At 37.5% G+C, this 26,671-nt stretch overlaps 1 protein-coding gene across 2 annotated transcripts in view; it reads right to left on the bottom strand.

Annotated features, from left to right (window-relative positions):
* Positions 1–325: 325 nt before the first annotated feature.
* LOC106961156 (ubiquitin-conjugating enzyme E2 E2-like) overlaps positions 326–26,671 on the bottom strand; it is a 61,768-nt gene continuing 35,422 nt past the window's right edge. The window contains exons 1-3 of one of the 2 annotated variants that reach the window (XM_015054694.1): positions 5,344–5,445; positions 2,094–2,277; positions 326–424 (exon numbers count right to left, since the gene is read on the bottom strand). In XM_015054694.1, the coding sequence (XP_014910180.1) occupies positions 370–424; positions 2,094–2,269 (231 nt within the window). In that variant the 5' untranslated portion in view covers positions 2,270–2,277; positions 5,344–5,445 and the 3' untranslated portion in view covers positions 326–369. Of the gene's footprint in view, positions 425–2,093; positions 2,278–5,343; positions 5,446–26,671 lie in introns of those variants that run through there. The other variant, XM_015054695.1, reaches the window with a different exon arrangement.

Below are 26,671 nucleotides of genomic sequence, written 5' to 3'. Positions count from 1 at the left end.
ATCTCCAATAAACAAGATGAAAAGACCTTGTAGAAAAACAGAGAAGAAATCCAAATAATTTTCCATATGTGTCCAGATCTGGAAAACACATTACCGACTTTTCCAGACTGCAACGTAACCCTGTTTTTTTTCTGTTTGCTTTGTGCAGCAACAACAATGCAAGAATGGGTTGCAGTCGCTCTTTTTCACCTGAGATTACCCCCTCAAACACACACACACACACACACACGAGCAGCAGCAGAATAGGAGCCCAGACAAAAGGAGGAGCATTACAGCGTAGCCATGAAACGAGCATGTTTCTGCTGCCTGCGCCCATTACAGCTGCTCTGTGCTCCCACTTCGCTTTACACAAATAAAAGCAGAAACTCCTTACCTGCAGTTTGGAGGTGGGTCTAGTGTTATTTCTGCCAGCTCCTTCTGGATCCTGGAAAGCAAAGATTTTCCATTTAATGTGAGGTTCAAACACACAGAAAGGCACCTTTTGTATTTTTAACCTCGCCTTTTGAAGGCACAGCACAGAAAACATGAAAATCGATGTTATGAGTTATGTTTATTCATGATTTTAGATGAATTATACATCAGTGATCTTAGTGTTGTCTGACTGCAGGGAAAGCAGAGGAATGTGCCGTTAACACATTCTTACAAGGCCTGACACAAATAATAGGATTAATCCATCATCGAAATAATCATCAACTAATTTAGTAATAAATTAATCATTAACTGGAGTATACAGACTCAAAGAAAGGCCCATTTCTGAAAGAACAACACACTCAGAGCTGTAATTGAGATAAAAAAATACAAAAGATACATGAATATTTTGCATTTAAGATAAATAAATGTGAATATATTCTACCGGGAACTAAATTGTTAAAGTTTTAGCTTCAGCTGGTTCAAATTCAGAAAGAAAATCCCTATTAAGCACCTTTTGAAATCCAATTATTGATTAAAACGATTGATTAGCTCAACACTGCATCAATGTTACATCAAGCAGAAAGGGCTGAAAAAGTATTTTTTAAAGCTCTAGATGCATCCTTTGTTACACAAGATGAAGCGTAAACTAAGAGTGTTACTGCATTTTAGACAAATGTTTATTTTCATACTTAATTATAAATAACTGATTTGTTTGTTTGTTTCCTAATGTGTTTCTAATACTGTATAAAACAGGCTTAAGTGAAGAAACTGCAGAATGTGGGATTTTTCTTATCCGATTAATCAACTAATCATCAAAATCAATAGATTAATCGATGATTAAAATAATCATTAGTTGCGACCTTAAGTGTTACTAAGGTTTCCTACACATTTTTATGTCATGATTGCAAACATTTCCTGTCTCTAATTTACAAATCGATTAATTGTTAGCTGGAGTATACAGTCAAAAAAAAGTCAATTTCCTGAAAAACAACATATTCAGAGCAGCAATTGGGTCAAAACTGTACAAGATAATAAAAAAGCCACTTACACTTTTTGTTTATCTGCATATTTTAATATATTTCAAATACTTTATGAAAAATCTTAAGATGTTAAGTGAAAAACCTATAAAATGTGAGAATTTTTTACTAAGATAATCATTAGTTGCGGTCGTACTTCTTACAGACAAAAAAAGAGCAAGTGAGAGCAGAAGCTGCTTTTTTATCCATTAGTGTCATTAACACCTTCATGATTTTTGTGCTGCAAGCTTCATAGCTTCAAGAGAAGCACAGGAAATGAAAACGCTCGCAGCATCAGTCACTTTTATAAGAAAAGACTGCATGTCCTCAGCAGACTCTTCGCTCACATGGTTGCATAACTCTCATCTGCCTTTTTTTTTGGGAAGGACCGGCGGACTTGGAGTTAAGTGTTGCGGAGCATGAGGCATATCTATTAAAGAACAAACAGACGGGAATGGGGAATATCGCTTTCAGATGACAGCAGTGACACTTCAGAGCTGCAGCATCTGAAACAACAACGCCTGTGGGGACCGGAGGCTTTTTGTACAACCTCACACCCCCGGGGTACGAGGAGGCAGAGCTTTGGTCTCACAAAACAGCTCCTGTGTAAACGATGACGCCGAGGTTGTTGGTTTGTTTTTTGTTTTTTGGGGATCCTCGGCTTACCTCTTGGCACTAGTTGAAAGTTTAGCAGCGGTTTTACTTGAGATCTTGGTCTCCTTCTTTTTGGGCTGTGCCTGCTCTCGCTCCTGCTCAGGCGGTACCGTTTCCCTTTGTTCGATATCAGAGCTGCCCCCGCTCGTGCTGGGGCTGTCGTCCGGTCTCTGCACTTCGCTGGACATCGTGGGCCCTAAAAAAAAGCAAAAATTAAAAAAAAATGGACAGGCCTGGTTGGTTGTCCAGGAGGCTCTACTAATGCTTTTCAAATATGTACAGTTGTATAATTGCACATCAGTTTGCAACCATTTTCACGGGCGGGTGCAGGCACTGAATTGGGGGCCCTGGCCACCGGCTGCTCATTTCGATGTAAAGTGACAGAGGCCCCAAAACATCTCATCTGAGAGGAGCTCAAAAAAGGCAGAACTGAGCAGAATAAAAGCTCATCATCTGACAATTACTTTGTACAAAAAATGTAATCAACATGTTTTTATTGTCCATAAAAATATCCTAACCTTTCCAGGGAAGCGTACTAGGTTACCTTTAAAGATTTGCAAGAAGTATAAAGACGAACTGTATTTTCAGATGCAAACATTGGGATAAAAAGTAAATATGAGCCACACTGAAGAGCAGCCTTGATACGACTTTAACGGAATGACTTTACTGACCCAGATTTAAGGCAAACAAAGCTGCTGCTGCTGCTGCTGCTGTAATTTGTCTTCTTTACACACACAGTGGATAATAAGACACTTAAGATCAATTTTATCTTTCATCTTAATAAACTCATAAAATGGCTTTTTCAGTAACTGCAAATAACATTTAGGAATGATTCCCTTTAGCTGTCCTTTTCTGCTCTTTGGTAGCTCCCTGTTTCACATCATTTGTCCAACACAACCACTATTCGTCCTCCACACCTGTCCAAATCATCTCAAGGTGTTTTCACACCTGATAGTCTGGTAGACTTGGCTCCACTGGAGACCAAAATTCCAACATTTGTAACATTTCCAGCTTGTGCGGTTCGCTTTCACACTATGTCAAACAAACCAAACCTTTTGAAAAACCTGTTAACCTCCTCGTTTGTGGTGGCGCTGCACCTAGAACCACCAAAGGAGACAACACAAAAAACCTTTTTTCATGAAATGTAAACAGAAATGGGGTGGCGTCTGATTGGAGGATTTCTTCCTGCCAACGCTAAACTCTCGCGTTTGTTTTGGTTGCATTTACCCAGAATGCCCTGCTCTGTACTTCCTGCTTTTGGAGCGGTCTCTGGTCAGCTTGCATTCACACACACATTCTAACTGCACCAGGTCCCGCAAATGATCTGAGATCGAGGGTTTTAGATGGACCAGAATTCACTTTTTTGGTCCGCATCAGAGTTTTCTTACGCATTCACATCTCCAAAACAAACCGGACTTTCTAAACAAATGAGTTAGAGTTTGATTAAAGCGGATGCATCATTAATGACCCCCAATTTGTGAAAAACTCTTGTCTTCAATCACAATAGCAAAAAAAGACAAGTCAACATAAATGTGTTGTGGTTGTAGTGTAATAAAAGATGATAGGTGTCTGATAAGCGAGGAGTTCTTCTGAATGAGGTTTCGGGTTGCCTTTGCTTTCCTTGAAGAGCAGTTCGTGGAAAGGCGTCAGCTACGACAACCGATCAGATGAGGGTCGAAACAAGGACGAGGAGAAAATTCAAGATAAATCTGTAGTATTATTAGCTAGAATCCAGTAAGCATACATTTTACTGCTTTTAAGTAATCTAAACCACTTTAAATCCGCTCTAATATCTACAAAAACCTCAGATGAATTATTGTATACCAATTATAGAGTGTGATTTGGAAGCGCCACTTCCAAAACTAAGGTTTCACACATTCCACGCCATATGTTGAAGGTTTTTTACCTCATCTGGTTTTGGTTTTACCAGCCTGCAGTTTCCACATTTGACTTAATATAAACAGAAAGTATAGAAATCATCGTTTTTGGTATTTTAACAAATAGAACAAACAATTATCAAATGACAAGCCGTCTATAAAAGACTATCAGTACAGAATAATGTTTTCCATTGTTAAAGTTTTAAACTAGAATCAAATCTAGATGACTAAAAGAATCCAATTAAAATCCTAATTATGCGTCTCCACAAATGGGTATATCAAACTCAGCTTGAAAAAATCTGTCATTAATGTAGGTTTGACCAGTTTAAATAATATTCTCAATCTGGATCTCATCTAAGGTGTAGTCAAAACGCAAAAATAATACGTTGGCCCAGTTTTATTTATCGGACCAATAAATGCCTAATATCAGCCGATAGATGTTGGTGTCAATATAGTGCATCCCTGCCTACAGTGGTATGTGAATACTTCTAAACAACTTACCCCAGGTGTGGTCAGTCTAAATAAAGTGATTACCAAACTAAGATATATTTTAGGACCAAAAAATAATAATCTTTCTTTAGAGTTTCAGCAAACAAACAAAACAATACTGCAGTTTTCAAAGTGGACATTATTGAAGTAGGTCTAACAGTCTAAACAAAAACCAATAAAACCCAGCTTTACTCTGGTTTATAGAGTAAATTAATTACTCATCACAAACTATATGTCTAAGATGTGTTGTTAAAAGGAAAAAAGCTGTAATATAGACATTTTCGTGTGGTTTTAACCAAAATTACAAACATTTTACGAGTCAGAAACGGTGATTTAAAGAATCTTCAGGATAATCTAGTAAATGAAAGGGGGGTTCAGATTCCCTAAAAGCAAAGAAATGTCCCTTTAATTGGGAGCTAACTTCACCACCGTAACGTTTACGGGGATAAAGCCCACACAATGGGGGGTCGGACCGGGGGACCGCAGCCGAGCGGATCTACAAAAGCCACCGTAAACATTATAGGGAGCTAGCTAACATTACGAGGCCGGGGGGAGGAGGCGGAAAGTAGGGTTACGGCTGCGGGCTGCGCCGCTGATCAGAGATGAGCAGGCCTGCTTTGTTTTATAACTAATTGATAAAAACGACGCATAGAGGGAGGCGTTTCTGTCCGGCGGAGGACGGTCAGCGGCGGCGGAGCTCCGGGAGAGCGGTGACCCTGCTTCGGCACAAAGGGAGACTCTTCCCACCGCCTCCCCCGTCCTCTCTCGCTCCCTCTCTCTCTCCTTCCCTCCTCCTCCTTCACTGGAAAACGACACTTTTCTTTCACGGGAGATTTTTTTTTAGCTACTTTTTTTCTCAATCTACTCCCCCCAAAAAAGGCGGTTGTCGAGTTTACCTCGCCGGTTGGCCGTCGATGCTGCAATTCGGCGTCGTAATCCCCAAGGTACCGAGAAAAGTATATCCTCACACGGCCGTCTGCTCGCTCCCGTTGTCCTTGCTATTTAACTGGAGGTAGCAGCGGCAGGAAAGCGATTACAGCAGAAGCGAGGCAGTCCCCGGACCGCCTCCACGCGCGCTCCCGATCTGCGCGCGCGCGCCTCGTATGTGCACGTGGGCTGCAAATGGTGAGAGAAGCGGCCCGCGTGAGGTTATTAAGACCTAATACAAATCGATCGTGATGCTTTTCTTAGCCCCCCCCCCCTTAAAAATGAATAAAGGAAATTAATACATTTAGATTTAATTAATTATGACTAAACAAAAAGTGAGAAGTTTTGTCTTTAGTGAGATATTTCTTGTAACAATTACCAACAGCTTGATTATAATCGGCTTTCCCCCATTCACTTGGATTCCCGCAGTAGAATTTCTGTGACGTCAATTTACTGCGCTGGTTTGGAATTATATTCTGCCTGTAGTTTTTGTAATGGTAGTCGTTCTGTCTATACCTGTCAATATTAGGACTTGAGACTATGAGAAATATCTAACCACTCAGAAGAGTGAATTCAGTTAAGAAGAAAACTACCTTAACAGGTAAGTGGTAAGAGCAGGGCTGAGTAGGGGGTATCTACCGTCAGGGGGGTGGGAGGGATTGACAGGTATGTTTCTGTTGATGTGGTTTGTCACGCATCCAAATATTGAATTAACGTTAAAGCTGCAGTATGTAACTTTTATTAAAAAAAGATATCTATACATATTCTAGATCAGAGGTGTCCAAAGTCGGTCCTTGAGGGCCGGCATCCTGCATGTTTTAGATCTCTCTCTGGTGGTAGCAACAACCTTTTCAGCTTGTCAATGTTCCCCTTAGACCTTATAACGAGCCATCATTTGATCCAGGTGAGTTAAACCAGGGAAAGAACTAAAACATGCAGGATGCCGGCCCTCGAGGACCGACTTTGGACACCCCTGGTCTAGATCATACTTCTGCCTACCTTTATGTCTTGACTCAATAGACTTGTTAGCATTAGCATGACCACCAATAAATGGTTTTCTTGTAACAATAAGTTGTTTCTCAGCCATCAGCTATATGTGAGTACATGAGATAGATTGACAGCATTAAGACCCTCCTCCTGGCTCTGATTGGTTGTTTTTGGTCAGGAGAGGTGCATTTCTAAAGACAGTAATAGTAGCTCAAAGACGAGCTACTATTGCCATCATTAATGAGAAACTATTGATTTATAACAAGCTGCTATATCTTGAGTTAGTTTTGCATTATGTCAAGCACTGATATTTGCACAAGAAAGTAGACCAAAATTTGGTGTTTTTGCAGTGCTTTTCAGAAAAACATGATTCTGACAAGAAGATTAAAGAAAATGCTACATAAAGTCAAGTAAAGGAGTCAAACAGAAGCACATCCACTGAGTACCTTTCATGCTGCTCTCTCAGCTACATGATTCAGTGAAGAGGACTGTGAAATGTAAGCGCTGCAAAGCTATTAGGTTGATATTTCAGCTTCTTACACTCACTGTTTCCTAATACCAAGACCGAACATTCATTCATGCTTGAAATTCACGGTGAGTATCTAGCTTGCAGTTGTAGTCAACAGTACACAGCACATGACATGCCTGCAGAGAAGCAAAACATCCCTGTAGTCAAATGAATATGACAAAATTAAGCGACGGTTCATTGATGATCACAGTGAGGTGCAATTCAGTAAACCTTAAAAAGTCACAACGCTAAAGGGATTTTTTTAACGTTTAATTTTTTTCTTTATGAGGCAAGGAAAGCTGAATTTTCTCACAGAATTACCAGCTTCTCTGCTGTGATGAGAAGGCTGAAATTCCTGCAAAAAAGGTACCATTAAATGTGAAGCATCAGGCAGCCACAGGGCGTCATTCACATAACACTTCCAAAAGCCTGAATTTCACATTCTTACCAGCTGACTGCTTTTTTTAGGCCAGGCTTACTTGCAGATTTTGTTTCTTCATTAACCTTTGTCATCAATGCTGGCAGCTCTGAAAATATATTGGCAGAAACATTTGTGGGCTGGACCTGGGGCTCCACAGAAAGAAGAATATATGTTTTTCCCACTAACCGGAGCTGAATATCTACTAACGGAGACAGCGCTCTGGGTTGTTTCAACTGCGAAAAGGTCAATGAATGAATAAAACACTGTGTTCAGGGATTCTCCACAGGTCAGATAAGTCTGTGTTACTGCAGCACCTTTGTAAAATATTTAACGCACTCAACCATAAAACTCTTGCAAGGTTTTGACAGCTATGTAGTTCCAGTACTGTAGAGCAGAGCTAATGCTTGGTTCTTAATTGGATCTGTTAAAAGACAGAAAAGACCGTGGTGTGCCTCATTTAACTGAAACATGTCTTCCATTTAAATGATGATTGTCCTGTGGTCACAACAAAAACGTGTTCTTATAAATATTTACACATTTAGAAAACCCTTTTTAAACTACTCTCCTTGCTTCTGACAAATGTCCTGTTCTATTATGCTTCCTTAAACAGGTTAGGATAGGCGTATGAACTGTTCAAAACACGTTTATTACATTTTTTGAAGAAAAATTGTTCTTATATTGAGATTTTAGTCTGGCCAGTTCTGCCTATTTTCAACTCCTTTCCAGACAAACTCTTTTAGAGACTCTGTCACTTTAAATCCAAATAAGCTGCTGCTGGCCACGCCCCCAGACTCAACATTTACACCAAGGCTATTATAGTTTAACTAAAACTAACAAAAACTGAAATTGAAAAACATTTTTGTGAACTGAAATGGTAACTAGGATAATTAATGGGGGAAAAACTATAACTAACTGGAACTATATCGTATAAAATGAACCTAAACGTACTGAAATGATCAGTATTATATTAAGTCAGCAACAAAACTCTTGTGTTTAAAAAAAAAAAAGCCATTTACATACTTCGGTAAAACTAACTGACCAAATGTCCTGGAACTCAGCTTGGGTTGCTAGGTAACGGCCGTGGCTTCCGGGGTTGCTAGGTGAGGGGCGGGGCTTCTGCGGGGTTGCTAGGTGAGAGGCGGGGCTTCCGTGGGGTTGCTAGGTAACTACCCCTCACCTACTTAGTAGGGGTTAGTAGGTGAGGGGCAGTGCCTGCTGATTTGTGACGTTACATTCTGGAGGTTTTTGAAACTGGTCGTTTTCCAGGCACCAAAAATCATTACGTTATTGTCAAAAACCAGCTCGGCGTTTTTTCTTAAAGCGCCTGGATTGTTATTTTAGAAGCAGTGGAAACACAAAAGTAAGTACAAAAATGTGTAACTTATGAATTTTGCATAGTATGCCTTCTTTAAAGAGTAACTCCAACCGTCCATCCATCCATCCATCCATCCATCCATCCATCCATCCATCCATCCATCCATCCATCCATCCATCCATCCATCCATCCATCCATCCATCCATTTTCTTTACACCCTTGGCCTTGTGGGGTTGGGAGGTGCTGGTGCCCATCTCCAGCTAACGTTCTGGGCGAGAGGCAGGGTCACCCTGGACAGGTCACCAGTCTGTCACTGAAAGAGTAACTGATTCACAAATCAATTTTTGTTTTTAACAGATAAACAGTATAAACTGTATTTTAAAAATCTATTTTCAACACCAAAAAACTATTTATGGTTTAAAAGATATATTTGCCCACCGGTAATTCACAAATCAACCCAATAATGGTGATTGTTTTACATGTGCTGTATTGACCATTTATTACAAGGGATGAAAATAAAACAAACAGCAGGAAGATGGGAAAATGATATTGTATTTTTCCCAATGAAACTGGCAGTTTTGAATATGGCGGTACGTGTTTTCATTGGTTGTTGATGTCAGCGCAGATAAATGTTTTTTTATGAGAGAAACAGGAAGATTTGGTGTAAACCAATCCCTGCTGCTGGTTTGGCTCTACAACCATTTAAACAATTAAAAGCATTGTGCCAAATGCCTAAATAATTGGACAAAACAGAAAAACAGAAAAAAAAAACCCCCAAAAAAAACAAGGGTTACGCCTTAATTATTTTAATGATTCGTATCCCACAAATGATACAGTCCTAATCTGAAATGCTTCTTATTCCACCTCAATTCACACATTTTCCCATAAATGTTTACTATTGCATACCTCACATTAGTAACAATAAAATTAAAGCTTATGGGTGCCGCCACATAGTTTTAAGTGCTTGTCGAAACCGCAAGAGAAACCCGTTTGACTCACTCAAAAAAAACAACACCCTCATGCTGGCAGCTAAAGCATCATAAAGATTAATTCAGCTTTCAGAGTCAAGCACATCCCAGTGGGTGAGGAAAGGACAGATAACAGGAAGAAAAAACAAAACAAAAAAAAAACGCTTCTTTAAATTAATGACGCAGACAAAAAAATACATTTTTCTGTGTGTTTCTCTAAAAACTCTGGTTCTTTATGGCTTCAAGACTGTATATATCTCAAAACCCAGCAGCCTTTTTCTCAAATGTTTAGATGTAACAGTTGTTTTAATTTGTTTCTGTTGGCTTGAAGCCGAGTCACACATGGAGAGTCTGTAAGTCTCTTACATTTAATAATTATGCCAACGACAAACACCTGAAATATAGTAAGTGAGGCCACACCAATGTCTCACTGTGTGGTGTCTGTGGTGGTTTAGATTCAAAAGAGAAACCAAATAATTACTTAAAATGTAAAGTATGTGGAGTGTAAAGAATGTCGTTTATAGTTTTACTGTGGTTTATGAATAAATATTATGTTCTTCTCAAAGAATTGTTAACATTTTTAACCATAATAATAAATGGAACAATAACCAACATATTTGATATGTATTGATGATTTTAAAGATGACAAAACGTAATGTCTGTTATTGGTTTTCACAAATGTTGAAGCACTTTGAACAGCCATGTTGCTGAAATGTGCTCGACAAATAAACTTCATTGATTGATTGATTGATGTCAAACCTTTTATTTTTCATTCATCCCTGAAATAAAATCTAAACACCCAAACTTGGCCTTATTTAATTCATCAAACGGTAGATGTCAGTAGAAATTTGTTTCCATCTGACAAAAAGTGTCATAGTGTCTTAAATAACATCAGAGGTACTTTTTATAGACATCTATGAGAGTCTGAAATCAATTTGAAGAAAGTTTGCCAAACGTTTTATCTTTATTAGACCAAAATTTGGGATTTTGATCCAACTAAGACATTTCTCAATTTTGAGCTGCTCGTTGGGTTGTTGTCATTTTTTAGCATACATTTTCTGCTTTTCTTTTCATTTATGTCACTACACTGTGTGTTTTTTAAATGATGAAAAATTAAATTGCAAACCTGAGTGAAATGTTAAATATTTTATTATTTGTAAACCTTCTTGTTGAAGCTAGAAGTGCTTTTCTTTTCACTTCTTGTTAAAAATGTTTGCACCAATATTCGATCTATTCATTTAATCAAACCGGCAATGAAAAAAACGCAGAACCTTTTCTAATCTCTCAGCTGGAGGACCACACAGTGAATGCAAAACAGACTTCTGAGAACTGCAGCCTTTATTGTCTGGATTAATAACAGCATACTCAGAGAAAATAACTTACTGAGAGCTCTGCTCTTATCTCTGGGCTTTTCAAGAGTCGATGCACTGAGATGTGTGTGAACGCCTGAGGGCGAGCTCGCACCAAAACCACGAGGCATAAATTGCACGATAACTGCCTCCAAACCAGGAGCTTCGTCCTCCTCAGTGAAGAATCAGTTCATTAGGTCCAAATGGTTTTTATTTAAAGAATTTCCGCAAGAGAAAAAGTAAAAAGGAATAAATCACGATCATTCAATATTCTGCACAGGTGCACATCTTTGTGGGATTTATTGTTAAAAAAAAAAATCAATAAAACACAAAAAAGGCTCTGGCTGCATTCAAGTTTTCTTTGCAAAGAGATTTAGTGAGTACAGAGTTTTTTTCTCTGAGATTTATAGCCTCTGTGTTTGCCTTGTGGTCTAAGGTGTGTGGCGGCATAACAGGTTGGATTACTTTATTGAAAAGAGCCCAGATGAAAGGTAAACAAAATGAAATCCCTGCAGGAAAACATTGTCTGAATGAGTCAAAGTCACTTGTTGCAACTGCACTTTGTCGCTATGGCGATTTCTTTGTGTTTTCCTCCCAAGAAGATAAACTGTTGATTTTCTTTTGAGTGATCGTAATCAATAATTCTCCAGACTGTCTGAAGGTCTTTCAGAAATGTTCTTTTGCAGTCTTTTCTCTCATTTTTATCCCGGGTATGTATTTTTCTTTTTTATCAAAGCTACTTCAATTAAATTCAGCTGAGTTTATAAATGTAGCACAAGAAATACTATCTCAAGGCTATTTAACAACAAAAATAGACGATTACAGCGAGTTAATAGCTGTGTGTCCATTACAAATGAAGGCAAAACTTTGTCAATATTCCACTAATTTGGAAAAAACAAAATTTTGCATTTGCAGTGTTTCATTAAATAAGAAACACAACTAAAATCATGTGAATAAGTTTGTTCACATAAGTAATTAAAAACATCACACACCGTCATCTTCCTGTCATCTTCTTCGTCGTTTCCGCCAGTAGTAACATCCAGTTGTTCATCATGTGACGTGAAAAGTATTTCTGTTGCAATTTTACGAAATACGTCTATGTCAATACAGCCGAAAAGCCATCATATCCTAGCGCAAAAACTTTTTTCGATACTGCCGTATTTCCATTAAACAAATTTATTTTTGTAATTCCAATTTGCGCAATTATATTATCAATGGAAATGCAGCTACTATGGATGACTACCTGTCTCGACCAGCTGGGAGTTTGAGACTACAGACAAAACCAATGAAACAGAAGCACTGATCCAGGAGTACTTCCAATGTTTGTCACAGTTTGATTTACAGAAAACAGGATTTTAATATTCACATTTAATTCAGAATCTCAACTGGTTCTTAATACAGTCCAAGAACTTTTTAAAAAAGCAAAACAAAAAAAACAGTTGTTTTTGGGCAATAATTTAATGACTTTTGGTGTCTGGAAAATGAGCCGTTTCAAAAACCTCTGGAGTGTAACATCACAAATCATTGCCTGTTGCCTAGCAACTCCAGCAAAGCCCAGTCTGTTACCTAGCAACCCCTTGGGAGAGCCACATTTTGTGTTCTTGCTAGTTGTATGTGTTAGTTGTCATTTTCATGTGTGGGGGGCGTGGCCAGCAACAGCTTATTTGGATTTAAAGTGACAAGGCGCCTTAAAGCAGCTCAAACCAGGCATAACTGACCAGACTAAAATGTCATTAAGAATAATTTTGTGCAGAAAATGTAATGAACGTGTTTTGAATATAAGCCTTTAAATGCTAGATGACTGCAAAACGGGTGCAGCTGGGAGAGGAGGCAAACAGAAGCATTAAAACTAATCTGCAACTTATATGCACAAAAAGAGTTGTTTACAAAATACAAAATAATAAACTGATATGACGAGACATAAGCTCAACACAGTTTTAAAAAAAATCAAAATACAGATGAAAATAAAAACACTCCAGAATCACAGCAAGCAGCTGACAGCAACACATTCCTCACACATTTGTTGCTGAAATCAGATTAAAACCTTTAATTGACTATTAAACAGCCCAGTTTAATAGTCCAAGAGGCATATTGGGGTTTTATTTTACAAATTCTGCCCTGACTACTAAGAACAAATTGGAGAAAATGTGATTAAATATTCGCCAAGTTTTCTATTCTGGGGTTTTTGCATAACAGCGGTAACATAACATTGGAGGCAGCGCTATATGTATGAAGAGGCAGCAGGCGAAATTATTACTCAGGTCAATTTGTACCGTCTCCAGATCAGTCCTGTTAGCTTGGTACCTTTCTGATCATGTTCCTTTTGCCATAGGAAATTAATCTGCTCCTTCCTTCCTTCCTTCCTTTTATTGCATCTACTCAAATTTATCTCTCACTTTGTGCCGTTTGTGTTCATTACGAAAGCAGGGGCAGACCAGACAGAGTGCCGGAGGTACAACGTAGATTTTCATCACCTGATAATGGCTCCTGCAAATATGCTGTAAGTCAGTATTTTCTTTAAAGGGATCTATGATGCCAAGTTCACATTTTGCATGTTTTTATTCTTCCATCCGAGTCTGAACTGCTTCTAAAAATGGCACAAGCACTTAAAAAAACACCCAGCTTTTTTTTTTTCTTTTTGTGGTAAGTTAAAGTATTTTGATGTCTGGAAAATGAGCCATTTCAAAAATCTCCTGAATGTAATGTAACAAATGAGAAGACACAGGCCCGTTACCTACCAACCCCAGCAAAGCCCAGCCCGTTACCTAGCAACCCCAGTAGAGCTTCAGTACATTACCTAGCAACCCCAGTAGAGCTTCAGCATGTTTAGTCAGCTGGTTTTACTGTTGTACTGTACTTGAAAAGACAAGTGTTTTCTTTTAGACTTACCATCAAGAAATCACTTGTTACATTCTTGTTGGTTGTGCAGGAGGCGCTACTTCTGCTTTTCTAAGACATGCGGCTGTATAATTGTGCATTTGTTTGGAGTAATTTTCACGTAGGATTGGGTAAAAGCAAAACAGCTCAACAGTAGCTTATTTAGATTTATGCAACATGAAGCAGAACCGATCTTATTATCAAAGAATGATTTTGTGCAAAAAATAATGTAATGAACATGTTTTGAATAGGCCACAGACCTATCCTAACAAGGTCAAGGAAACATAACAGGTCACCTTTAAACTAAGTTTGATAGTAACTTGTTACATTTGCTGAATTACATCTACTTGAGCAACTGAAAAAATGTACTAATTAAATTAAAAGAGCCTGGTTTTCCTCGGATTCTGAATTTCTTACGGAGGCATTTCCTTGGAAAACTTGGACGAAATGAAACTCTGACATGGCTTGAAAACATTAAAAAACTCAAACTGAGCTCATTATTGAATCCAGATCAAGAAGATTAGCAAAAAATTTAATATAAACACATGAAATTCAGTCAGTAACAAAATTTACCAACATATTGCAAAAATAACAAGCAACAGCGTGAAGTTCGGCTGCTGCAGCCGTCTGCTCCAACGCTCATCCAAGTTGGTGTGGCAGCAGATAAAATCAGGCCACTCGTTTTAATGAACATCACTTGGATTACCCTCCACAGTCATTAGATCAGCATAACAAAGGGACTCGGGCTGGCGAGAGGAGCAGGAGGTGCGGCGGGTTCGGGTTCTTGGCCTGACAGACAGCGACCTATTAGGCTCACACGTGAATGGGGGAAGCTTCTGCGAATTCATTTCCCCAGTTTGTCCCTGACAGGTCTCAGGGCCACGTCTGCTCACTGCTAAGGAGGCTTTTGTGATGGAAATGCTGTGGATAAAGTTTAACCCCTGCAACAATCCGAAACTTGGTGCCCCGTGTTGGCGAGTTGCTCAGGGTCACCGCGGCTCTGATCCAGAAAGAAGCTAGTTCAGAGGCAAATAACTGATCCTGGAACAGCTGGCCGAGTCTCTAACGCTACACTTCTATAGAAATAATCACCCAAACTCCAGTAAGAGGAGCACTGCTTAAAAAGTAAAAGTGAAAAGTAGGCGTCCAAGAAATTACTCAAGTAAGAACAAAAAGGTATTTGGAAAAAGTCGACTCAAGTACTGAGTAACTGATCAAATTATCAATCATTTAATATTTAAAAATTACATCATCAAACGGACCAAAATATAAAGTTATGGGTAAATTTTGGCATTTTAAGGATGAAAATGACAATAATTTATATAAGTAACAAAACAATAACAAAAACAGGCAAAAGAAAATGTTTCCTAATCAGTTTCTTTAAATATAAAACTTACGTAACTTTAACAGGAACTGAAGGTGTGTGTCTGTGTCTGGTGTATTTTTGGCTAAAACATGTTTGTTTTTTATACAGTGGGTAGAAATTTTACACAAGAGTAAAAATACTTCATAATAAAATTACTCAAGTAAAAGTAAAAAGTACAGCATAATAAAAATACTCCTAAAAGTACAATTGTTCAAAAAAATTACTCATGAAAAATTACTTTATGGGCAACACAAAACATGTTAATTACATTTTTTACACAAAAAATTTAATTAGATAAGATTTTATTCTTGTCAGTTCTGACTGGTTTGGTCTCCTTTCAGCTGTTTTTGGGTGTCTTGTCACTTTAAATCCAAATAAATAACTCAATGTTTACTAACACAATGGCTGCATCAAAGATGTTACAACTGTACATCTTTGAAAAGCAGAAGTGGAGCCTCCTGCACAACCAAGAAAAATGCAGCAAGTGGTTTCTGGATGGTAAATCAACAATAAAACACTTGTCTTTTCCAGCAGAAGTAAAACTAGTTGACCAAACATGTTGGAGCTCTGCTTGGGTTGCTAGGTAATGGGTGAGACTCCACTGGGGTTGCTAGGTAACACCTCAATGCCAGCTGAATGTGATTTAACAATCAATGGCTCATTTTCCAGAAACCAAAAACCAAAAATAACTTGTGGTCTAAAAACTGCTGGCTGTTTTTAGAAGCAATTGAGAAAACATGAAAAATGTTTATTTTGTGTAATTAAAACCAAACATTTTTCATTTACATGAATCAAAAGGACATTTTTGAGTTCAAATTGTGTTAGGGTGGGAAATATCCATTTTCGTTTTGATTTCTATGGTAAATATAATTTGTTTTAAGGGAAAGCAGAGTTTTCTATGAATAGATATGTAGATAATCTATCATGAAAAACTGACAGTGTGACATTGAACTATTGTAGTAAAGATTTTCTGTTAAATTTTAATCATTCTTCCGCAGCAGAAGCTGTGGACGGTGTTGTAAATCCTTCCAGACCAGGGGTGCTCTGCTTCGTGATCAATAATAGAAAGAATTTGGTTTGTTCTGTGAAACATTCAGCAGTTTCCTTCAGATGAGAAGTACAAGCGAGAACCGCTGCTTGGAAACAAAAATCTAAAAATGGACACGGAGGAGTAAAAGAAGTTTGTTTGGGGCTCCGAGGAATTTCACACGTTATTTTGCAAGATCAAATAATCTGCACTAAAACCTAAGGCAACATCTGTTGAAAACGGGTACAATGAACCTGTTATCGAAGCTTTATTTACGATTATCCACTGTGTGCACAATTATTAAGCAAGTCTTTTTTTTAATTTAAAGCGCTAACAAACCTCCAACATGAGCGTTTAAGAAGAGAAAATGGCTTTCTTTAGCGAACATAAACATGTGCACAATTATTGGGCAGAATTATTACACAACTAAATGAAAAACATATTTTTGACATTTTTGTTTCAGTGAAAATTATAAACAAATAACTCACATTTTTGACAGAAAATAAACAAGCTGCCTTCTTTTGAGCTTCCCATTCACTGATTCAGTTCAGTTTCTTGGTTAAGTTACATATTTCTGTATTACTGATGTAAATGCTGACAACAAAACACTAAATATCACATTTTTCTGCATTATATTCTAATTTGTTCGCAGTTTGGTTAAGAGCTTATTTGAAGTACATCTTTCCTTAATACTGATTTTAAAAAGTACTAGTTCCACTATTTCACTTATGACATTTTCCCCATGTTATAAGTGAAATAATCACCAAAATACCACAGAAACTATTACTGTTTTATTAGTAATGAGAAATTATTTACTTAAAATAAGCCTGTATATCTTGCTGAAAAGTTACTTGTAAATTAAGTAATATTTTAGCTGAGCAGATACACTGCAAAAACACAAAATCTTCAAATATATGAAGGAATTATTTACTTAAAGTGAGCTCTTATGAATTGCTGTAAGATAGTTTGGTGTTTTTTCAAGCGAACTAAGATACTTGTTCTGGAAATTAAACCAGAAATACATTTTTTGCAGGTTTTCATGTATATTTTCTTATTATTTCGATGATGGCTTTTGGCAAAATGTGAAGTTTATCACTTGTTTGGTAAGTGGTCATGTTTTTAGTAAAGCGTTTTGAACTGCCTTGTTGCTAAAATGTGGTTTACAAATGAACTTGACTTGTAAAACAGGGAATAATTGCATAAAAACAACAACTGCATGTCCAAAAGGAGTTGCAAAGAAGGAGTGCGAAAGGTAACAAATGGTTAAATGTTGCAGAATGAAAATTTAAATTCTGATCAGAGAAAAACTGTAAATACTTTGACCATGGCTTGAACACCAGGGGGAGCTGTTGGACCTTCTTTCCCTGAGTCCTGAACGCCCCGCTGGCTCTGCTGTCATCTTGATGTCATGGCAGTGAAGAGAAGAAGGTGCCTGAGATGGTGTGTGTGTGTGTGTGTGTGTGTGTGTGTGTGTGTGTGTGTGTGTGTGTGTGTGGATTCCTGAGGGTCCTGTTTTCCGTCTCTCACACAGAGAGATGGCAGCAGCTGCTTTAGACAAGACCGCCGCTTGTGTTGAGACAAAACTCAGCACATCAGGAACCATCAGCGCCATACGGGCTGAGCAGCGGGTCATGGGAAGGACATTTTTTCTTAAAAACACTTCCCTTTTAGTCCGTTAAGCATGGAAAAATGAACCTCTGGCCCAGAAACGTTTGATGCTCAGTGATCCCTCAAGGCTTTAAATTGTTTTACCAGGTGTAATCGTCCGTCTGAAATGTCACAGAATGGCATTTGCTCCCGATGGGCTTTTTACGGCATTTCTTTTATAGGATTGACTCCTTAAAATAGACACTGGGTTGGCATGAAAGTGGTTTTACTTTGCAGGTAATGGTGGGAAAAAAGGAGCAAATATCTATACATCTACAAATATATGAAAACAGATGACATGAGGAAGAAATTGCTGTATTTCCACTACAAATGTGCGCAAAACTTTGAAAAACACAATTTTGTAATTGCAGTGTTTCCATTAAATGATAAACTCAATTAAAATCATGCATGAATAAGTTTGTTCACATGATATGTCTTTTAAAACACATGCCAGGTCATCGTCCTCCTACCACTTCCTGTCTTCTTCTTTGTCGTTTCCACCAGTAGTAACATCCAGATGTTGGCTTGTTACTCGTGTGATGCAAAAAGTGTTTCCATTGTAGTTTTGAGAAATAATCCAATTCTGATATAGCCAAAAAAAACAAACAAAACACTTTAACCAAGAGCTAGCACTTTTTATCGAAAAACGTGAGTATTTTCAAAGTTGGCATGTTTCCATTAAATAAATTTATTTTCGTAATTCCAATTTGTGCAGTTTTAAAGTCAGTGGAAATGCACTTAATAGCTTTGTTTCCATTACAAATTTGAGCAAAACTTTGAGGTTCCATGAATGTCGAAAAAACACAATTTCACAATTGTGGTGTTTCCAATAAATAAGAAAAACAATTAAAATCATGTTAATGAGCTTGTTCATATGGTAAGTTGATAAAAAACACGCGGCGCCAAAATCCTTCTACCACTTCCTGTTGTCCTCTTTGTCGTTTCCGCCAGTAGTAACATCTGTTTCTTGATTATGACTTGTCTGATGTCAAAAAAGTTTCTGTTGGAGTTTTGTAAATATATACAGCCCAAAAAAAGACTACTTCATCCTAAAACATGTCAATGGAAAAACTTTTCGAAATTAGCATATTTCCACTTAGGAAATTTTATTTCCAATTTGTGGAATTTTAAAGTCCACAAACTGCATAAAATGTTTTGCATTAAATTAGAAATGTGTGAGTAAGTTTGTTCACACATTAAGTCATTAATAACATGTTGCGCCATCATTTTCCTACCACTTCCTGTTGTCTTCTTCATCGTTTCTGCCAGCAGTAACATTCAGTTCTTGATAGTGACTTGTGTGATGTGTCAGGAAGTGTTTCTACTGCAATTTTACAAAATACACCAACTGCGACACAGCTGGAAAAAAAAGCTTCATCCTGGTGCAAAAACGTTTTATCAAAGAAATCAAGTTTTTTTCAAAATTGGTTTGTTTCCGTTGAACAAATTTATTCTTGTGATTTCAATTTGTGTAACTTTACGATGAATGAAAACAGCTAATTAAAGAAGTCTAGTCTGAGTTTACAAGCAGCCGCTCTGCCTGTTAGACATTTTCTTCCTGATGCTGAAACATCTGGGTCCATAAAGGACAGGCAGACTTGATGACGGGTCCCTTCAGAACCAAACATTTAAATCATGAAAACTGGAGAACTCCTGTGTCTTTCCACTCACACCAGAACCGATCCCATCCGTGCCTGCAGGGGAGGTCCTTCTCTTGGCTGCTCTTGATTTTTCTGGGATCATTTTTCACAGAGGGCTGGACGAACTCCAACTCCCTCTGAGTCACGACTTAAAATTCAAACCGGAGGAACCGCTTCCAAACTCTTTCCCTTGGAGATCTGTGTGATTTTTTAAATTATTATTATTTTCACCACTTTTCCCTGCAGCTCTATTAGCAGAGTAAATGATGCTCTTTCTTCTTCCTCACCTTTAAGCATCTACTGCACCATTTGTGGTGCACATAAGTCATGTTTTGTTAGAAACAGACCAGTGTGTTTAACATGGACTTGCTGGTGGTATCTAAGTACTTCTCCTGAGAGAGGGAATCCGACCACAGTGACATACAATACAGAAAAAAAAAACATCTGTAATGTTGAACTGCAGCAATTTAAGCCTGATCCCATTTCCTATGGCCCCCTACCCTGAGATTTTGACGAATCTCTTCGAGGCCAAGAGAGTTAATGGCTGAAAGATCCGTCTATAAAATGTGACGATGCTTCAAGATGGCAATAAATCACCAGTTGTCATGGGTTCTTTACATGTTAAAGGCTTTTCCCTGAGTTCCCCCGTCTTTAGTTGCTCTGATTTGCCTTTGAAGGTGATGTATTATGTTTCCTCAAGAATTAACCTTTTGTACATTTTTTACTTCTAAAAGCAGCCCAAGCACTTAAATAAAAACACCTGGTCGCTTTTTAGCAGTAAATTTATGTTTTTTTTTTGTCTTTTAAAATAAGCTGTTTCAAAAACCTTCCAGTTGTTACATCATCACATTCTACAGGCACTGCACCGTTACCTAGCAACCCAAGCAACGCCCAGCCCATTACCTAGCAACCGAAGCCACACCCAGCCCGTTACCTTACAACCGAAGCTGAGCTGTACAATGGCTGCTGGAACAGACAAGTGTTTCACTGTCAACTTGCCATCCAGAAACCGCTTGCTGTTTTCTTGTTTGTTGTGCGGGAGGCCCTGTTTCTGCTTTTCAAAGATGTACAAATGAAGAAGATGCAGAAGAAGAAGAAGTAGTTTTATTTATGCAGCATGTTTTAGCAACAAGGCAGTTCAAAGCACAATAAAAAAAAACTACATTTTAAAATGTTCCAGTTGTTCTGGGTTGATAAGTAGGTAGTATTTCCTAAGTTTGTTGTAGATGAAAAAAGTATAAAGCTAAATGTTGGTTCTCCATGTTTGATTCTTGTTCTGGGCTGCTAAGTACTCCACAATTTATAAACTAACAGGAGTTTCTCCAAGTCTTGCTTCGATATTAAAAGTACGATCGTGTGTCTGTCTGCAAGGTAAGGTAAAGTAAGGTAGTTTTATTTATATAGCACATTTTCAGCAACAAGGCAATTCAAAGTGCTGCAGCCATGAGTGAGTGTAAACATTGAGCTTATTTGGATTTAAAGTGACAAGACGCCCTAAATTTCATGATTCTGTGTGACTAGTAGCCTCAGGTTCCTGGTCATTGGACGTTTTCTCCTGAGAAATTGTTGTACCTAAAAGTCCTGGTAGATCAGCATCAAACCTGTTTGGCACCAATCGAGACGGCATGGTGAAAAACTTCCTGGTTGAAACTAAGTTTGAACTTCAGAAAGTCATCGCCTCCAGATGCTGAAAGGACTGATTGGCTGATTCACAGCAGAACAGATGATCCTGCTGACATGGGCGGTGAGCGTGAAACAGATTAGAAACTGTTGAGTTAAATCAGTCTCTTCACGTTTTGTTTATTGGCTCCATTTCATAAACATGTGCTGCTTCACGTTTTCCTCCTTCCATTTTGCACCAGTTTCCTTAATCTATCACTTACTCTAGTAGTAAAGTATGTTTTAATGATGGTAAAAAATACTTACATTTCAGAAAAACTGTGTAATATTTTATATTGCCAATGAAGGCCAGCATTTTAGTTAAAGTTTTTTCAGCTGCTTGGTCCTGGCTGATTGCTTAATTAGGATTTATAGAGATAAGGAAAACTTCTAAGTTTATTACTTTTAGAAATCGTGGAGTATTTATTATTACTTTAGACCAACATTTATCTTTGTGCTTTTAATATCAGAGCAAGACCTGAAGAAACTTCTGTTTACAAATCTAGAAGAAACTTAGAACCATCTACTTAAAAACCCTGAACAAAAATCAAACATGGAGAACCAAACATCTAATTTTATCTGAACAAGAATCCAGAGAAACCTCCACTACTTTGTCATTTGGTTTATTATTTTGTTTATATTTCCTTCTAATTCATATAAAGCACTTTGAACTGCGTTGCTGCTGAGAATATGGTAGATAAATAAAATTACCTTACCCAAATCTCACATATGTGAATGTTTTTTTCCCCAATATATCACATGTTTTTGTTTCTTCAGGGTGAAGTTATATTATTTTTATTTTATTATCATATTTTCTGTCACCTTTAACATTTTTATTGCAAAACCACGGTGGGCTACTCGTTGGCTTAGAAAGTTTACTGTGGGAAATCCTGCATATCTCCATTAGCTTCATATGACCACATTTTGATTTAATAAACTCTGAGTAGATCATAGAAAATTACTTTAAATCGTCCGGTATTAAAACGGGCACAGCGTGTTCCCACTGTACATACTGAATGTCCTGCGGCAAATAAACAAAATTAACAGCGCTCAGTTAGGTACACACTGTACTGAGCTCATTACTTCTGCAATAATAAAATTATCTGATTTGCTATGAAAATGTTGCAAAAATCTCCCTGGCAACCCTTGGCGATTTCTTTTTGTTCCCCAAAAAATTCACCCAACGTTCCGACAGCTACTGGAAACCTGTAGCCCTGGAAGTGGGAGCCATCTTTAGCCTTGGATGTTTCTAAATTTTGTTCATGTTTATCCAAAAAGAAATAAAAAAACTGAATGTGTTTGCAGATTTTCTGCATTTGAGTTACTAGGCGCTGCTTTTATTCAAAGCTACCATCTGATTTGACCATTATGCTGCTTTTAACAGATTTTAAAACTGTTCTTTACAGCTTTCAGCCGCCATTTTTACAACCTCGTTAAAGACTCATGCCACCTGTTTTCCACCGTTTCAGCCCAGCAGCAGGTCAGATCAGAGACGTCGCCTCTGTCTGGAAACATCTCTCGATTTGGGACGGCCATGAAGAAAGACCTTTAAATGCAACAAAAATGCAAAAATACATTCACTATTGCAGGTTTTTAGCCAGGGCCGTCACATTCTTGTTAAAACTCCTTTTAAATGTGACCTACTATGCTTCCTTGAACAGGTTAGGATAGATCTATGGATTACATTAAACATTTTCATTACCTTTTTTGCAGAAAAAGGTAATGAAAAACAAGCTTAGATGATGAGGATTTAGTCTGGTCACTTCTATTTTTAATGTTATTTTAAATAAATAAACTGCTGGTGGCCACGCCCCCCAACTCATACTCATACTCCTGTACATATGAAAAGCAGAAGTGGAGTCTCCTCCACAACCAACGAAAATGCAGCAAGTGGTTTCTGGATGTTAAATCAACAATAAAATACTGTCGTTTTTCCAGCAGCCATTGTACAGAGCATGCACACCCCTGTCACAATAACAGATTTTGGTAGATGATAAATTGTCCCAGAAGTTATTGCAATTAATGATGACACTGTTGTTTTGAGACCATTTTCAAATAATATAATGGTAATGGCTTAATAATGTTAGAACCCATTCTCAAAGATTTATAAACCTTAAATTATAATTACCATTTAATGCTGTAACTAGAAGACATTTAAAAAAAAATGAATTCTGAAGTCTTTGTAAAAAAAATTGTCCTTCAGAAAAAGAGCTAGTCGAGACCAAACCTCCAAAATGAAGACTTATCATTCAGTTTTTGGTAGGAAGAGAAAAATGATAAATCACACAAATGGAAATGATTGAGTTTGTTTTAATTTATCATGCGAATAATTGATTTATTGCTTTTTGCAAGTTGCCCAAACAGCTGTAAAACTATTTGATCAGTTATGCTGGTGCTCAGATTGTGTTGCTAGGTAACGGGCAGTGCTGTTACATTCTGAAGGTTTTTGAAACTGTTCATTTTCCAAACACCAAAAAAAAAAAATATTTACTTATTGCTAAAGAAACGTCTGATGATTTTTTTTCTTTGCACTTGGGCTGTAAAAGCAGCTAAAACCCAATCAGAAGCATAAAAAAGCACAAAATGTGAATTTTACAAAACAGACCACCTTCTAAACTACTGCTAAACATATTTTACGGTTTTTTGTTTTTAGTCCTGTAGTTAGCTTAATTTAATCACCGAAAGGATATTACTATGAGTTTAAAAGCTCATAGACCCCCCCTTTTCCTACTAAGTTCAGGTTTTACCTCACTCCAATCTCCGACCTTCGCCCCCCTGCAGCCTTGCTCCAATCACTCAGCGGCCATTCAAACACAATCAACTGCGTTGTGCTGCCGAGCCGTACACTACGCCTCTCCAATTACTGACACAATCACACCTGATTGCTCATCATGTGTGGATTGGTCAGTTTCCAGAAGTTACTTACTGCTTCCTGAATGAGCTGGACTCTGATTTCTGCTCAACGTTTCTGAACCTGTGCTGGAAATATCCTCTAATTTAATCACCCTCTATATATAATGTGTGCTCTATAAAAAGACCTGAGTAGTCAGTAGGATTTGACTTTTTTGTCTACTCTTCCTATTTTAAAGCAGCTAATAACTAAAGTAATCAAAGTAGTGTATCTGATGAAGCCAACTGAAACACTATTAATAAATACCAACTATCTATACTGCAAAGTCATTTAAAAAGTGAAAACTTCTCAAAAGGCAGTGGCTAATGTTAGCATTTACAGTGTTAGCATGCTTGGTTAGCTTAGCATTCAGTGCATTCTGGCATTTGACCAAGCCGGTACATTAGATTTATAATAAAATATAAATTTTTTGGTGCTTTATATGAAAAGATATCAAGCTATTGAATAAAATTATTCTGTAGCGCAGAATATTTGTTCATGTTTGTACATTTTTAGTTCATGCAGCCTTCAGCAACAACAGTTACACGGACATTAAGACACATTTTCCTTGTAATCTTTTGGGGTTTTTTGGCTCAGGCTGATTTAAATACCAGTTTACTCTTCTAAATGATTACTCTTTCAATGCATTTTCACATTTCACAAATTACAATAATTAGTTGTGGAGATTAGCATTGGTGCTTAATTATGTTATAAAAAAGTGATGAAAAAATGGGAAAGACATAAAACTTCCCACCTGGTGGCCCTACCAATTATTATTTTTATTTTTTTTAAATCCCAAAACAGAGAATAAAGTATAATAACCTTTGCGATGTAGATGTTCTCCCTGGGTATAAAACTTCCAACACATAACTGATTTAATAAAAGGCAGCACTTCCTTAATAAATATCTACAGATAATTATAGTGGCAGATCTCAAGCTCAATTCCCATTAAATTTTTTTTCTGTCTTTTTATATTGTCATTCATATAATACTCCTAATTTAAAAGAAAAATCATTTAAGTTTTGCTATAAAATAGTCAATGGGATGCCATTCCTTTTTATTACATTACAGCACTCTACATACTAACAGATGGATTTATACCATTGAGAAAAAGCATAAAAATGATTCCAGTATTTCTTCTTATTCAGTCACATGCTGCATAAACATCTCTTCAAATCATCCACAAACGAAGATCTTCTCTCCTGTCGCTCTCCGGTCTCCCTGGTAAAATATTCATGAACTGTGTTGCTTGTGTTTCTTTTTAATAAAGCAAACGCTGCGTGGTCTCATTGTTTGCATCATCCTCAGAGCCTAATAGCATAATCTAAATAAGCAGGAGAATGAATTCAGGGACAGTTTGCAGTGTAGGTTATTTTTTTCTGCTTGGCATGAAGAGATTAATGGTTTGTTTGCATTCCACTCGTTGCACGGTCCCAAGCGACACTCTGCTGTAAACATGCAGAACATGTAATGAAAGATGAGTCTGACGACGAGGAGGGAAGGCTTCCCCGGAGATACGAAGACATTTAATTAACAACCGACGGCAAAGTTTAGGCTGTAAAACTAAGGTTTATGATTCTTCTGAGGTGTTTTCGTTGTGTGTTTAGCTTCTGGCATGAAAAACATAGATGGTTAAATATTTTATGTTCAAAAGAGAGGAGTTACTTTAGAAAGACGTCATGTTCTCCTACCTCCCAATTGAAAAGGACTGTAGGCCTACATTTGGCTAACAGAGCGGTGACGTATTTCACTGCAAAAACACAAAATCTTACCAAGTATTCCTGGTTTTGTCTTATTTCCACTAACTTACAAGTAACTTTTCAGAAAGATATGGAAGTTTATTTGAAGTCAATAATTCCTTAATATTACTGGAAAAGTACTGGTTTCACTGGCAGATTGAATATCTTTTTACTAGTGGAAAAAAAAAGTTAATTATGGAACAAGTACTTATTCATCAACATTAAAGAATTATTTATTTAAATCAAGCTCCGAATTCTTGCAGAAAAATTACTTTAAACTAAGTACACTTGAAATAAGACAAAACTAAGACATTTGTACTAAAAACTACAACAAGAATACTTGGTAAGATTTTGTGTTTTGGCATGTATGTCACAGACTTTACTCCCTTTCCCATATACACATGGGTGTCAGAGGGTGTTTCCTGAAAATCCCCACTTTTTTTAATTTATTTTTATAAATAATCATTCTTAGTGATGCTAAACAGAGATTTTCTGAGGACAAAAAGCCCATAAAAAATTATTACTTTCCCCAGATATTCAGCTACATGTGGACAGGCCCTAAACATTGGGTTTTCTGTAAGCAATAATCCTCATTTTAACATCCGTGTCATTTATTAACATGGATCTAGTTTCTTGATATGAGTGCTGAAAAGTTACTTGTAAGTTAGTTTTTTTGTGACTGTAACTGTTTTGCCAACCATAAAGTCAAGTGTTGTCAATAACTGGCCAACCTTTCTCCTTTTTACAGCACAGCGCGGTTAAACCAACTGACCAAACGTTCTGGAACTCAGCTTGGGTTGCTAGGTAACGGGAGTTGGCTTGGCTGGGGTTGCTAGGTAACAGGTTGGGCTTGGCTGAGGTTAGTAGGTGAGGGGTCACCGCTTACTGATTTGTGACATCACAT

This window comes from Poecilia latipinna, unplaced genomic scaffold (genome assembly GCF_001443285.1).
Source record: "Poecilia latipinna isolate Pla-1442-1.1 unplaced genomic scaffold, P_latipinna-1.0 Scaffold1271, whole genome shotgun sequence".
Classification (NCBI taxonomy): domain Eukaryota; kingdom Metazoa; phylum Chordata; class Actinopteri; order Cyprinodontiformes; family Poeciliidae; genus Poecilia; species Poecilia latipinna.
The sequence above is the reverse complement of the archived record's forward strand: the minus strand, read 5'-3'. Positions and strand labels throughout refer to the sequence as shown.